At 31.6% G+C, this 14,285-nt stretch overlaps 2 protein-coding genes across 2 annotated transcripts; both read left to right on the forward strand.

Annotated features, from left to right (window-relative positions):
- LOC18594364 (protein trichome birefringence-like 41) lies at nt 1,416-3,926 on the forward strand. The gene is made up of 5 exons (XM_007021889.2): nt 1,416-1,707; nt 2,091-2,262; nt 2,479-2,654; nt 2,739-2,897; nt 3,404-3,926. The coding sequence occupies exons 1-5, from the start codon at nt 1,442-1,444 to the stop codon at nt 3,705-3,707; spliced, it is 1,077 nt and encodes a 358-aa protein (XP_007021951.2). The 5' UTR covers nt 1,416-1,441; the 3' UTR covers nt 3,708-3,926.
- LOC18594365 (protein trichome birefringence-like 41) lies at nt 4,166-6,922 on the forward strand. Its single transcript, XM_007021890.2, has 5 exons — nt 4,166-4,489; nt 5,617-5,788; nt 5,875-6,059; nt 6,187-6,345; nt 6,436-6,922. Exons 1-5 carry the CDS (start codon nt 4,230-4,232, stop codon nt 6,749-6,751), a joined length of 1,092 nt encoding a protein of 363 aa, XP_007021952.2. The 5' UTR covers nt 4,166-4,229; the 3' UTR covers nt 6,752-6,922.

The following is a 14,285-nucleotide window of genomic DNA, read 5'->3' on the forward strand; positions in this document are numbered from 1 at the left end:
AATCGAAATTGTCTCTCATTTCTGCCTAGACTACGTAACAAATCAATTATAATTGTGTATTTGACCCAATGAACAAAATGCATGTATCCCTTCTCAAACGAGTCAAGATCCAAAATCAAGAGTATTTCCTCTCAACGTTGCTAAAGTTTGCGCCCTCTATGGGAAATCAAGGCACTTGTCTATGCATATTCAAGACGTCTAAAGTTTTAAGTGCTATTCTACCTTTAATTGTCAAGCATTCGATGGCTTGTATCCCAAACTTTGGGTTTCTTAAGAGCAATAAGATATTGATGGCAGGAAAAACGTAATAAATTGAAATGGTATTGTGTTTTAGACTCTAGAGATTAGAATAATGTAGGTTTGAGGGAGAGAATAACAATATAGCTGGCAGCTAGCATCGGCCTACTTAAAAGATTGCTTCTTTCTGAGTTCTTTGCTGATTAACTCTTCGGTTGGAAGTAATAATATTACTTTAAAATTATAGTTGAATTTTCTTTTAAGACCCCCATTGGAAGATTGATAGTCAACTACGCAGAACAGTATTATGACAATCTTTATTTCCCTTTCGTTGGGCAATTATTGATTAACTGTTTCAAGTACATAAAATTTATATCATTACTTAGGTCAGCTGCCCATGCCTTTAACCTTTCTGTAATCAATAATTCAATGAAAGATTGCTTTACAAACAAATTATTCCATACTGATTAGGCTGAGCTCTAAAATTAATAAATATGGGAAAAAATGGTGTATATAATTACCAACTCATGACAATTACTTTTCAATTCTGACCCACATGTTATTAATGCAGCTTCCTATTATTAATTATGAAATGAGTTCACCACAAGAAAAGAGGGGATGTAACTAGCTATACTCAACACTTTCTTGTGGAATCAAACAAAACGCAGTTAGTATTTACTTTGTCCTGATGCAAGCTTTTTCCTTGTCTGCTCTTTAATTTGTACACTTCCACAATATCCTTTTCGAAAATCATCCTAGAAATTTATTGACACGTGAAATTAATTTTATAGTCATTCACTGAATTCCCTGCCGATAATTCTGGCAAGATTCTTTGCTCTATGGTATTGTAACTTAACCTCCATTGAATTTCCTTGACAGAACAAGGGTTGATATATTCTTGCCAATAACACAAAAAGAACATGCATGCCCCCCCAAAAGGAAGCTTTTCTTAGAAGGATAGTATCTAAACTAGACAAATGATTGGAAATTAATTGGCCTTTACGTTTTCCAAACAACTACACCCAACAGAAGGGGAAAAGGAAAATTGGAGAAGAGAAAAGCTATCTTTGTTTTTAAGTGATTCCCATTCCCCACTAGGAATGAAGAAAAGAAACACAGGAAAAAGAAACACTTTCCTTGCATATTCTAATTTAATATATATATATAGTCATTCAAGTTCTTATTATTCTTCATCTCTCTTAAAATGGGGGATGGGTTTCATAGGTTTTGTTGGATTTCTTTTTCTTGGATTATGATCTTATGCATTCACCAAGTTCGGCTGAGTGAACCACAATTGCATGGCAGCTGTGATTTTTTCCGGGGAAGTTGGGTTTTTGATGAATCTTACCCTCTGTACAACACATCGGCTTGTCCATTCATTGAGAAAGAGTTTGATTGCCAAGAAAATGGACGCCCTGATAAACTTTATCTCAAATATAGATGGAAGCCAACTGATTGCATGCTGCCAAGGTAAGTGCCCTATGTTTTGATTCGTTATGACTGCAATTTGTTAGGTTCCTCTACTTTGACAGCAAGGAAAGAATTATACAAAGAAGAAGATATATCATCCTCATTAATTCAACGTTTGATCTTGATCACTAATTTTATTTGGTCTTTTCGAAATCAAGATTTTCATTATTAGGTAGGCAAAATGAAATTTTGTGAAATGTTGCATTGTATAACATGAACTCATCACCACACCTTGCCCCAAGTGATAAGCACTCTTCACCAATCAAGTTCCAATAATCTGACTACAATATTATGCATAATGCACCAAAATTCATTGACACCTGTTGGTCTTATGTGAATAAAAAAATATTGGATTTCGCATCTGGTATATGTTTTGGGTCCAGATTTAATGGTCGGGATTTCTTGAGGAAGCTGAAAGGGAAAAAAATCTTGTTCATTGGGGACTCCCTAAGCTTGAATCAATGGCAGTCTCTCACATGCATGTTGCATGCTGCTGTGCCACAATCAAACTACATCATTAACAGAAAAAGAGACCTTTCTACCTTTTCTTTGCCGGTGAGTCGCCAATTCTACCTGTCTACTATTGGTATTGATTAGTTAAATGCCAACTGCCTTCCCTTTTAATTAAATATAGTTGGTTACCGAGGGAAGTTCCGGAAGATAATAGAGTACGGATTGAATATATATAACAGCTGTACTCGAATTTTCGACCCCTAATTTCTGCAGTTACCATTGGATAATTGTGTTGAGCAAAAATGTACATCATTGCAGGACTATGGAGTTTCATTGATGCTCTCCCGCAATGCATTTCTAGTCGATCTAGTAAAAGATAAGAGAGGCACCGTTCTGAAGCTGGATTCCATTGAAAATGGCAAATTGTGGAAAGGATATGACTTGCTTATCTTCAATAGCTGGCACTGGTGGAACCACAAAGGGAGAAAACAACCGTAAGAGACTTCAAAATTCAGCAATTCTATTGAATAAAAATCAATTTCCAGGTACTAATTTGGCTTTCAATGCTTGGATATCAGATGGGATTTCATTGAATCAAAAGGAAAGGTGAAGAAAGATATGGATCGTTTGGTTGCATTCAAAGAGGGACTAACTACTTGGTCAAAATGGGTGGATTCCAATGTTAACACTACCACTACCCAAGTATTCTTTCAGGGCATTTCTCCAACTCATTTCAAGTAAGCTATTCTCTTCTTGATATTGCTAATCCTTACCTTGGCATTAGCTTTGTCCTTCTTTTTTTACTTCTAATAAGGAAATTAAAATAAGTTAATAAAAATTGGATGCCATTTTTGCTGTACACTAATTATATAATCAATAATAATAATTGGCCCTACCCAATTTGGGCCGATCTTAGACTTAGATTTTAAGTTTAAACTTGAAAAATACTATTTTATTATTTAATTAATGATATTTTGAATTTTGAAATATTACAATATTAATATAAAATATTTTTGTTGTTTTGATAATAATATATTTAGATAGAATCAAATTTAAAAAATTACTTAAATTAAATTTATAATCTAAATAGATAACTCGATTCATGAACACCTCTATTCTGTATTTTTATAAAATGAGTTTTTTTTTAAAAAAAAAATCATTAAGTTTCAACTCCGACTTCCAAGTTCAGAAGTAATTTATTATCCACTCTAGCTCACAATTTGACATTTGATGCATTCGACAGTGGCAAGGAATGGAATGGGACCAAATTATCAACCTGCATGGGTCAGACCAAACCAGCAACCGCTTCAATATATGCAGGTGGTTCACCGCCACCAGCTGTGACAATCGTAAAGGAAGTGTTGAGAAACATGTCTACGCTGGTGGTTTTGCTCGATATAACCGGACTATCACAGCTGAGGAAAGATGGGCACCCATCAATTTATACTGGTCTAAAGGGAAATGATTGTAGCCATTGGTGTCTAGCTGGTGTTCCTGACACATGGAATCAACTTTTGTATGCAATTCTTACAACTGGGGAAGCTTGAACATTATAGCTTACAATTTTTTTTAAATGTATGTATTAAGTTGAAAAAGAAATTTAATTCACATTAATGGTTGAAATTTGAAAAGGTGGGAGGCACAAGTGCACCATCCAGGACAGCTTTTAGTGGCATATTTTTGCCACTTCTGCAAAATTATGGCTTGAAAGCTAATATTAGCATGAATTTTTTTGTGGTGTTACTAGTGTATCCACCTATGGAATATTATCCAATACATCTTTTCCATACAAAGCTTTATATTTAATTTGGAGTTGCAAGAAAGGGAGGAAAACCTGTCTTCATTTGAAACATGCCAGGTAAGAAATTAAGAGAGAAAAACAGTAGAAAAGAAAAAGGAAAAACATTGATTACAGACTCTTAGCAGACAAAACCTGAGTTGTATATATATATATATATTTTTGCTCTGCAAACCTGAGTTGTCTATATATATGTAACATTTTCATTTCATTATCAACTCGCTCACCTCTTCAAGTCCTTCCTACAGCCTCTCTTTCTCTCTCTCTGACAATGGGGAATGGAGTTCTTATCAGCTTTTGCCACGTTTCTTTTTCTTTGATTATTCTCATTTCGTGGCTTCACCAAACTGAGTCTCAATCCGATAGCTGTGATTTTTTCCAGGGGAGTTGGGTTCAAGACGATGCTTACCCTCTTTATGATACCTCGAAATGTCCCTTTATCTTGAAAGGGTTTGATTGTCAAGCAAATGGACGCTTAGACAAACTCTACCTGAAATATAGATGGAAGCCAGCATCTTGCGCATTGCCCAGGTATACTTCCTTTTTCTTTTTTTTTTTTTCCTGCCAATTATGTTATTAATTATATTTCTTAGGGGAAAGGCTTCCAACTCAAGATTATAAAGAAGCTAAATTTATCAGTAACTTCTTCTTTTCTTTTATCGGATATGATAAACTGAAATTAAACTTCTGATTACAAAGATTCTCTTTTTGGTACTCCTTAATCACTAAGGTTTTTGAGCAGAAACTCCCTGCTCAACACTTACATCAACTTGAAGCTCAAATGGTTTGGTGAATAACATTTGGCGAAACGTTTTAATATCTTTCATTGTCCCATAAAAGAACAACATAAGCAACGAAAATTTAGAATTTAAATGTTAGCAGCATGAATGAATATGAATATGACAAAACATATAAGGATATGAAAATGACAAATCATTAAGAAAATGACAGAATCACAATTAATGAATAGTGATAGAATATTGCTTGCTTGTAACTATCTTTGTAGTCAATGATAACATCATCGAGAAAAGGGAGAATATTTATTGCAAGGATATTGAAAAACCATATGTATGCTAAATAGAAAGGATTTACTATATCAAAAAAGTTAGGGTAAAAAACTTCACCTCCTTAAGTTTTAATCGAAATTTCAAACGGACTCATTAGTTTTTAAAATGGATCCTCTACTCCAAAAAAATATGTTCTGTTAGATACATAGGCCCAATCATTAGAGTTTTCGTTAGTTTGAAGACATGATAATATTGAAATGATAATTTTACCCTTTATTACTTTTAAAAATTAATAAAAAATTACTATTATATATTTTTTTATTAATTTAAAAAAAAATAGGGGAACACCAAGGGAGATCGGTGCTCCCCTTTCTTGGGGAGCTGGGGAGCACCGGATAGTGCTTCCTATTTTTTTTTATTTTTTTAAAAATAATAATAATTTTTTAAATTAATAAAAAAATATTTTAGTCATTTCATAATCTCTATTAACGCCATTTGCATTCTTGGGGTAAAGTGTTTATTTTGAAAACTAATAAACTCGTTTGAAATTTCGATTAAAACTTAGGAGTATGAAGGTATTTTATCCAAAAAGTTAATGTCTTGTGTAATCTCATTGGATATTTTTGATGCTGTACACAACTGCTGATACAGCTTTAATGGTGAGGAATTTGTGAGGAGGATGAAGGGGAAAAAAGTGTTGTTCGTTGGGGACTCTATAAGCTTGAATATGTGGCAGTCATTCACGTGCATGGTTCATGTAGCTGTGCCACAATCACAGTACACTTTAAAGAGTCATGGAAACCTCTCTACCTTTGCTTTACCAGTGAGTTCCATGACCCTATATTAGTAGCAATATTTCCATTCTAAAAAAAAAAGAAAAATAGAAACAATTAAAAAAGGATATTGCAGGACTTTAATGTTTCGTTGGAGTATTCCCACAATGTGTATCTGGTTGATCTCGTCAAAGAAGACATAGGCGTTGTTTTAAAGCTCGACTCTATTGATAATGGCAATTATTCATGGAAAGGATACGATGTCCTCATCTTCAATACCTGGCATTGGTGGGTTCATACAGTCAAAGGAAAGAATCAACCGTACGTATTCTTTCATTTTATCATTCTCCGAAATTATATTTCTTTTTTTTTTCTTTTTCTAAATGTTTAAATTTATACTACAATTGATGTTTCAATTATATGGCTCTGATTTCATGTATTGAATCAGCTGGGAATACATTGAATCGGGAGGAAAGAAAGTGAAAGATATGGATCGATTGGCTGCTTTTAAAGAGGGACTGACTACTTGGTCGAGATGGGTTGATTCCAACGTTGACCCTCACACTACACAAGTATTCTTTCAGGGCATCTCGCCAATTCATTACGAGTAAGTAAAATATAGTAATGGCACTGTTATATGTTAGGCTTCATATATAAATCTTGGTAAGTAACATGTTATTGGTGTGAATTGTGAAAGTGGGAAGGGATGGAATGGTCCCATAACAGCGACCTGCCAAGGCGAAACCAAACCATTGAATGGGACAACATATCCAGGAGGTTTGCCACCAGCAGTAGACATTGTCAAGGAAGTGTTGGGAAGCATGTCAAAGCCCGTCACTTTGATCGATATAACAATGCTTTCGCTGCTAAGGAAAGATGGGCACCCTTCTCTTTACTCAGGAAATGAGGGAAATGATTGTAGCCATTGGTGTCTTGCTGGAGTTCCCGATTCTTGGAATGAAATTCTCTATGCAATTCTTTCAACAGGGGACAAAGCGTCAAGGTTAAAGTAGCGGGATTTTATTAGCTAATAAATAATGTTGAGAAAGGAATTTGACGTTGTTGAGAACCCAAATTTCTTCTTCTCGATCAGCTGATCTTTTGCAGAGGTCAGAATTTTTCGTGTATGTCAAAATTTATTACATAAAAAAGAAATAATCACATAAATTGAATTTGCAAAGTTAGACTTCCATTTGATTATTGTTGATTTTGAAATCAAATTATGAGGGTTATATATTTCAGCTTAAACTCTCTTTAATGGCTAAATTGGTTAGGTATTCTTTTTTTGGAAGGCTTTATCTTTGTATTGATATCATATCTGTACAAAAAAATCACAAGGGAGGTTTGCACCTGTCCCCTGATGCCCGAGACAAAAACTGCAGTTTGGACAAAAAAAATCCTGCAGCAGCATACCTCTGTCTATTCCCCTGTCTTAATTAAACACAGCCTTCACTCCTATCACTGCAGAAATTCCCTAGAACAGGGTCCCCATGTGTAATACCCCTAAAGAAAACTTATATTATACTTGCTTAATTACTTAATTATGTTATAAAAACATTTATACCTATTAAGTTATAGTTTTTATAAAAATAAATAACTAAAAAATTTATATTATACTTACTTAATTATTTAATTATGTTATAAAAATATTTATACATATTAAGTTCTAGGTTTTATAAAAATAAATAACTAAAATATTGTTTTATTTTTTTTTTATAATAGCAAGAACTTAGCATGGTGGTAAGGACTTGAGTGGTTTAATGTTTGAACCAAAGATCTCTAACATGTAGATCAAGGTACCTATCATCACGCCTGAGTCCTTACTTCTCTTCTCTTTTTTATTAAATGAATCCCAAAGTTATACCAACAATTATAATAAAAATAAAATGATATTTTACTTATTTATTTTTATAAAAACTATAAGACTTTATCGCTACACCTAAGTCCTTACTTCTATTCTCTCTTTATTAAATAAACTCCAAAGTCATAACTGCATTGATAAAACATAAAACAACATTTTACTTATTTATTTTATAAACACTATAACTTAATAGGTATAAATGTTTTTCTAACATAATTAACTAAGTATAATATAACTTTTTTTGTGAGGGGTATTACATCCTCCTCTCCTTAAAAGCAGTTTAGTCCTTTAAACTCTTACCTTGGTTCTCAAAAAGGTTGAGATACTTCCCCTTGATATTTTCTTCCGAATCCCAAGTCGCTTTTCATTTTGTGTGATTACTCCACTGGTTCACTGGACCTTAATTAACATAAAGAATAGTCCACATTCTCAGAACTTGCTCCTTTCCATCCACAATACGTATAAGACACTTATCATAAGATAATCTTTTCTAAGTCTTAAAGGATATAACTCCACCACATGACTAGGATTTAGAACATATTTCGTTAACAAGGAAACATGAAACACATTATGCACTTCAGATAGAACAAGTGGAAGTACTAGTTTATAAGCCACATCATCGACCCTATTCAAGATATCAAATGGACCCACATAACGAGGACTAAGTTTTCCTCGAATCCCAAATCGCACTACTCCTCTAGTAGGGGAAACTCATAGGAATACATAATCTCTAATACAATTCTTAAATGTTCTACATGATCTGTTGAGCTAGTGGAATACACCAAAATATCATTAATAAAAACAAGCATAAACTTATCCACATAAGGTTTAAAAACTCTATTCCCCAAATTCATAAAAGCAGCTGAAGCATATGTCAACCCAAAAGGCATAACAAGGAACTCATAATTTCCATATCGAGTACAGAATGCAGTTTTGAGCATATCTTCAATTCTCACCTTCAATAAGTGGTAAACGAAGGTCAATTTTGGAAAACACATAAGTGCCTTTAAGTTAATCAAATAAATCATCTATTCATGGCAAAGGATACATATTCTTCATAGTTATCTTATTCAACTCTCAACAATCAATGCACAATCTCATACTCTCATCTTTTTTTTTTCACAAATAGCATTGGTGCTCCCCACGGAGATACAATAGGTCTAATAAAACCTTTATCAAGAAGTTCTTGTAATTGTTTTTTCAATTTCTTCAATTCTATAAGAGTCATTCTATAAGGAGATTTAGAAATAAAGTAGTTCTTGGAACCAAATCAATAAAGAAATTAATTTCCTTATCAGGAAGTAAACCAGGTAAACCCTCAGGAAAAACATCAAAAAATTCCTTCACAATAGGAATCTCTTCAATCTTTAATTCTTCTTTTCTAGTGTCTGAAATAGATGCTAAATATCCTTTATAACCACTATTAAGCAATCACCTAGCTTTTAAAAGCAAAGATGACTCACAAAAGAGTACAAATACCGCTTCTATGAAAACAAAAAGGTGTTTCCCAAAGAATTTCAAAATCAAGCTTTTTTTTTCCTTAACAATCAACTTTAGCAAAATTTTAAAATAACCAATCTATACCAAGAATTACATCAAAATCTTGCAGATCTAAAATATGGAAATCCGTAACCAAATCTCTATCTTCAATCTTTACCACACATATCTTACAAATCTGATTTAGGACAATTTCACCTCTAATTGGAGTTTCTACACATAGTTCATAATATAAAAACATATAAGGTAAGGCAGACTTTCAAACATATGTAGAAGAAATAAAAAAATGAGATGCACCAGTTTAAAACAATACATGAGCATAAACAGAGGCAACCAGCAGTATACTAGACACAACGATATTAGATGCCTTTGCATCTTACTGAATGATAGCATAAGCACCTAGGTACGAGGTCTTCTCGCTTTTTGATGTCTAGTAGGAGGTGTCAATGCAATCTACACAACATGAGTGAGTTGTGTTCTTTACATTGCAATTTCAAAGATTCAAGAATTTTGTGCCCTCTGCACTAATTGAGATTCTTGAGGGATGAAGGGACAATCAGTAATACAATGGCCTTGCTGGCCACATCCAAAGCAAACATCAGTAATATGCTAATATTCAATAGCTCGATGTCCTCCACCACATAATAAACACCTAAGCCTTTATTGGGACATCTTGCCATGGTAAAATTGAGTTCCTTGAAGAGGCAATCTATCCTTAAAAGTATCAAAAGCTTGAGGCTTTTCAATAGCTCAGAATTTGGAAGGACTACTAAAAACCTTCTTACCTTGAAAACTTGAATCTCGATCCTTATTTTTTTAAAAATCCCTTATTGTCTCTTGAGACTATTTCCATACAAATCTAAGTATTTCACCCTAACAACTACTTCATCATAACTAGTCAAATGCAATGGAGCTAAGCCTCTATGAATGTGAGCATTCAAACCATTTTCAAAACTCTTAGCCCTACTCTCATTGTAAAAAAGAAGAGAAATGGCATTTAGAGGTCATGATGAAAGTCCATCCTAAAAAAATAGAGGAAATTTCATTGAAATGCTAAAATTGTTAGGATCTTTCAATGATAAAGTTCATAAGTTTGTCTTGGAAAATGCTCCACGAGTTGCTAAGTACACATCCAATGATGTTCAAAAGGAGATTTTGCATATTTTGGCTAATATGGTGAGAAATTCAATTAGAGAGGAAGTGAGAAATGTTAAGTTTTGTTACTATTGATGAAGCTTGAGATGAGTCTAAAAAAAAGCAAATGGCTATTATTTTGAGATTTGTTGATGGTGATCATTTTGTTTAAGAACATTTCTTTGATCTTGTACATATTAGTGATACTAGTGCAATGACTTAAAAAAAAGAGTTAGTGTTTGTTCTTTCTCGCTATAACCTTCAAGTTGAAAGCATTCGAGGTCAAGGATATGACAGTGCTAGTAACATGCATGGTAAATGGAATGGATTACAAGCTTCGGTACTTAACAATTGTCCATACGCATATTATGTGCATTGTTATACTCACAGATTGCAATTAGTATTAGTTGTAGCATCTAGAGAAGTAGTTCATATCCATAAATTTTTTACACAGTTGACTTTTATTGTAATTATTGTTAGTGCTTCTTCTAAAAGGCATGACCAATTACAAGCTACTCAAGCAATTGATATTGCAAACATGATTGTTAGTGATGAATTTGAAATAAGTAGAGGAGCAAATCAAGTTGGAACTTTACAAAGAGCTGGAGATACTCGACAAAGCTCACACATTCATTCTATTTGTATCTTTGTGAGAATGTTTGATGCAACCTGCACTGTTGTTGAAAGTACTATTGACGAAAAGGCCAATTATTCATAAAAAGGTGCTGCTTTTGTTGGTAGTAAAATATTAACATCATTTGAATTTATTTTCATATTACACTTGATGTATGAGATCATGGGAATCACTAATGTTCTTTGTCAAGCATTACAATTACGCTCTTAAGATATTTTAAATGCAATTCATCTTGTTTTTACTACAAAATCACTTCTTCAGAAGTTGAGAGATGATAGGTGGTCTAATTGACTTGAGAATGTGAAAAAATTTTGTCAAAAACATAATATAGAAATTCCTGACATGGGTGCATAATATATGTTGGGCAAAGGTCGATCTCGTTAATTAGATGTAACTGTAGAACATCATTATCGAGTTAATGTATTTTTATTGACAATAGATTCCCAGTTACAAGAATTGAATTTGAGATTCAATGAGCAAGCTATGGAACTTTTAACTTTAAGCACTACTTTGGATCTTAATAACAATTACAAATCATTCAATATTGATAATATTTGCAAGTTAGCTGAGAGTTTTTATTCTTAAGATTTCACAGAACAGGAAGGACTTATTTTGAAGTTTCAATTGAGGCATTACGAGCTTGATATATCTCATCATCAAAGTTTTGAAAATATTAAAATACATTCTGAATTGTGCTTAGACCTGATAATTCATGTTTTCGTGTCTTAAACGTCTCAGATACGAGTAGACAAGAAACACGTTAAGGTTAAATACGAACACGACACGAATACTATTCGTGTTTTAAATCTGAAACACGTACACATATACGTTTAATAACCGTATAACATGATATGACACATTTAGACACGTTTGTTAAATGTGTCAATATATGACACGACATGATTAATAACACGAATAACACGTTTAACACTATTAAAAAAATATTTATAATTAAATATAATTTTATTATTTAAATTTAAAATCAATAATTATAAAAACAATTATAACAAAACAAAATAATAAGAATTTCAAATATAACAAAACAAAATTAAAAATTAGGATTTGAACATGACATAATTATATTATTATCTTTATAAAATTTAAAAATCTTATTAAAATAATTGTTTAAAATTATTTAAGTAAGGCTAAAACAACCTTTGACTATTAATTTTTAACAAGTTGATAAGCATGTCATGTATATACATTTAAACATGATAACACGATTAAACACATTTATACGTTTAAACACGATAACACGATTAATTAAACTTGTGTAAACGTGTTACTTGTGTCTAACACGTTAAGACACGAAAATTTTCGTGTCTTAAATGTGTCAGACATGATTAGACATGAAACAAGCTAAGGCTAAACCCAAACTTGTTTAACTCTGTGTCTTTCTGTGTCGTATTAACGTGTTGTGTTTAAAATTACCTGGTCTAATTGTGCCAGAGATTAGTAAAAATAAAAAAAGTAAAAAAATTACCACTTGATTGAGAGCCTTTTCAACAATGAAAATTCCAAAAACAAGATTTTGAAACAAAATGAATGATGAGTTTCTTGTAGATAATTTAGTTGTTTATATTGAGAAAGACATTATTAGTCTTTTTAGTAGATCTGACAATTCGTATTAATGTGTCGTAAATGTATCAGACACGATTAGATACGAAATACGTTAATGCTAAACACGAACATGACACGTTTAACATTCGTATCTTAAATTTGAAACACGTACACGTACACGTTTAATACACGTGCAATATGACACGACACGTTTAAGACGTTTATTAAACGTGTTAATATACGACACGACACGATTAATAACACGTTTAATACGATTAACACGTTTAACACAATTAAATAAAAATATTTACAATTAAATATAATTTTATTATTTAAATTTAAAATCTATAATTATAAAAATAATTATAATAAAACAAAAATAATAATAACATCAAATAATCATTAAAAGTTAAAAATTAGGATTGAGCATATATAATTACATTATATCCTTTATAAAATTAAAAAAACTTATTAAAATAATTATTTAAAATTATTTATATAAGATTAAAATAATTTTTAACTATTAATTTTTAATAGGTTAATAAATGTGTCACATATACATGTTTAAACACGATAACACTATTAAGTAAACGTGTTTAAATGTGTTTTAAACGTATTTGTCATGTCAGACACTTTAAGAAACGAAAATTTTTGTATCTTAACGTGTCTGACACGATTAGATACGAAACACGTTAACACTAAACTCAAAACCTGTTTAATCCGTATCTTCTCGTGTCGTGTTCAAAATTGTCATGTCTACTTTTTAGTACAAAGTTAATAATTGATGAATTTGAATCCAGGAAATATCATCGAACATAACTTTCTTAAATAACTATTATAAGTCTTTTTTTTTTCTTGGTTTTTTATTTACATGTTATATAATAATATTAACTATTATAAATTTTTTGATTGTTGGTTAAATTCACCGTATTAGTTTTAAAATTTTTTTACTTTTATTCTTTTTCGTCTTTGACCCTCCTAATAAAAATTGGCTAGCTCCGTCTTTGGTAACTCCTACTGCCTTGGCAAAAATTATCAAGGTTTTGCCCCCTTGTGTCTAATAATCCCAGCTATTCCCCTTCCCCTTTCTCCCGGACCCATCCACATTAAATTTCAGAGGACTCTGTTATGATACCTTTTCCTTTACAGCCTTCGCAAATTAGTTAGATAGTTGGAAAATGAAAAAAGAAAAAAGGAAGTAAGAATTTGGGATCTTTGCTTATTAATTTATAAATTTTTCTCTTATTGAGCATGTTTGAATGTATTGCTTGTGGTATTTATGTCCTAGCTAGAACTCACTTGTATAATTAATGATGGGTTTGGCATTTCTAGCTCCATTACTTTTTTGTTTTTTATATTTCAATACATTTCAATTATGTAAGATTCAATGATGAATTGTAAAACCTATACATGTAATGCAAATGGTGATAAAATTTTGTATTGAAAAGTAGCGAAATAAATTTGGATTCACAAAAAAAGTTGAAATTTTTTTTATTACCACGTGGAGATGGTCAAGTTATAGTTAGAGTAGCTGATGTGGATATGTCATGTGATCAAAATATTGTGACATGAAATGTCATGAGGGGATTGTTATGTTTTAATGTGTAAGTGATTAAAATTTTTATTTTTCAAAATAATATAATTAAATTTTTTTTAAAAAAATTTCATCAAATTTCAATTTTGAATATTATAATTGTATTTGAGCTCAAACATTTTTACTATCACTGACTCAATTATCACTTTATCTGCACTCTTACCCTCTATATGAAACTGATTCTGCTTTACTACCCTTATTTTTTAAAATTAAATTACAAGTAAAACTTATAATCAAATTAAATAATTTTTAATATGTATATATATA

The sequence above is a fragment of the Theobroma cacao genome, chromosome 7 (genome assembly GCF_000208745.1).
Source record: "Theobroma cacao cultivar B97-61/B2 chromosome 7, Criollo_cocoa_genome_V2, whole genome shotgun sequence".
NCBI lineage: Eukaryota > Viridiplantae > Streptophyta > Magnoliopsida > Malvales > Malvaceae > Theobroma > Theobroma cacao.

Excerpts from the sequence above, each read along its gene's own strand:
- LOC18594364 (XM_007021889.2), top strand. The coding sequence starts at position 1,442 with ATGGGGGATGGGTTTCATAGGTTTTGTTGGATTTCTTTTTCTTGGATT. Across the intron at positions 2,655-2,738 it reads CACAAAGGGAGAAAACAACC|ATGGGATTTCATTGAATCAA; the intron begins GTAAGAGACTTC and ends CTTGGATATCAG. Across the intron at positions 2,898-3,403 it reads ATTTCTCCAACTCATTTCAA|TGGCAAGGAATGGAATGGGA; the intron begins GTAAGCTATTCT and ends TGCATTCGACAG.
- LOC18594365 (XM_007021890.2), top strand. The coding sequence starts at position 4,230 with ATGGGGAATGGAGTTCTTATCAGCTTTTGCCACGTTTCTTTTTCTTTG. Across the intron at positions 5,789-5,874 it reads TCTCTACCTTTGCTTTACCA|GACTTTAATGTTTCGTTGGA; the intron begins GTGAGTTCCATG and ends AGGATATTGCAG. Across the intron at positions 6,060-6,186 it reads GTCAAAGGAAAGAATCAACC|CTGGGAATACATTGAATCGG; the intron begins GTACGTATTCTT and ends GTATTGAATCAG.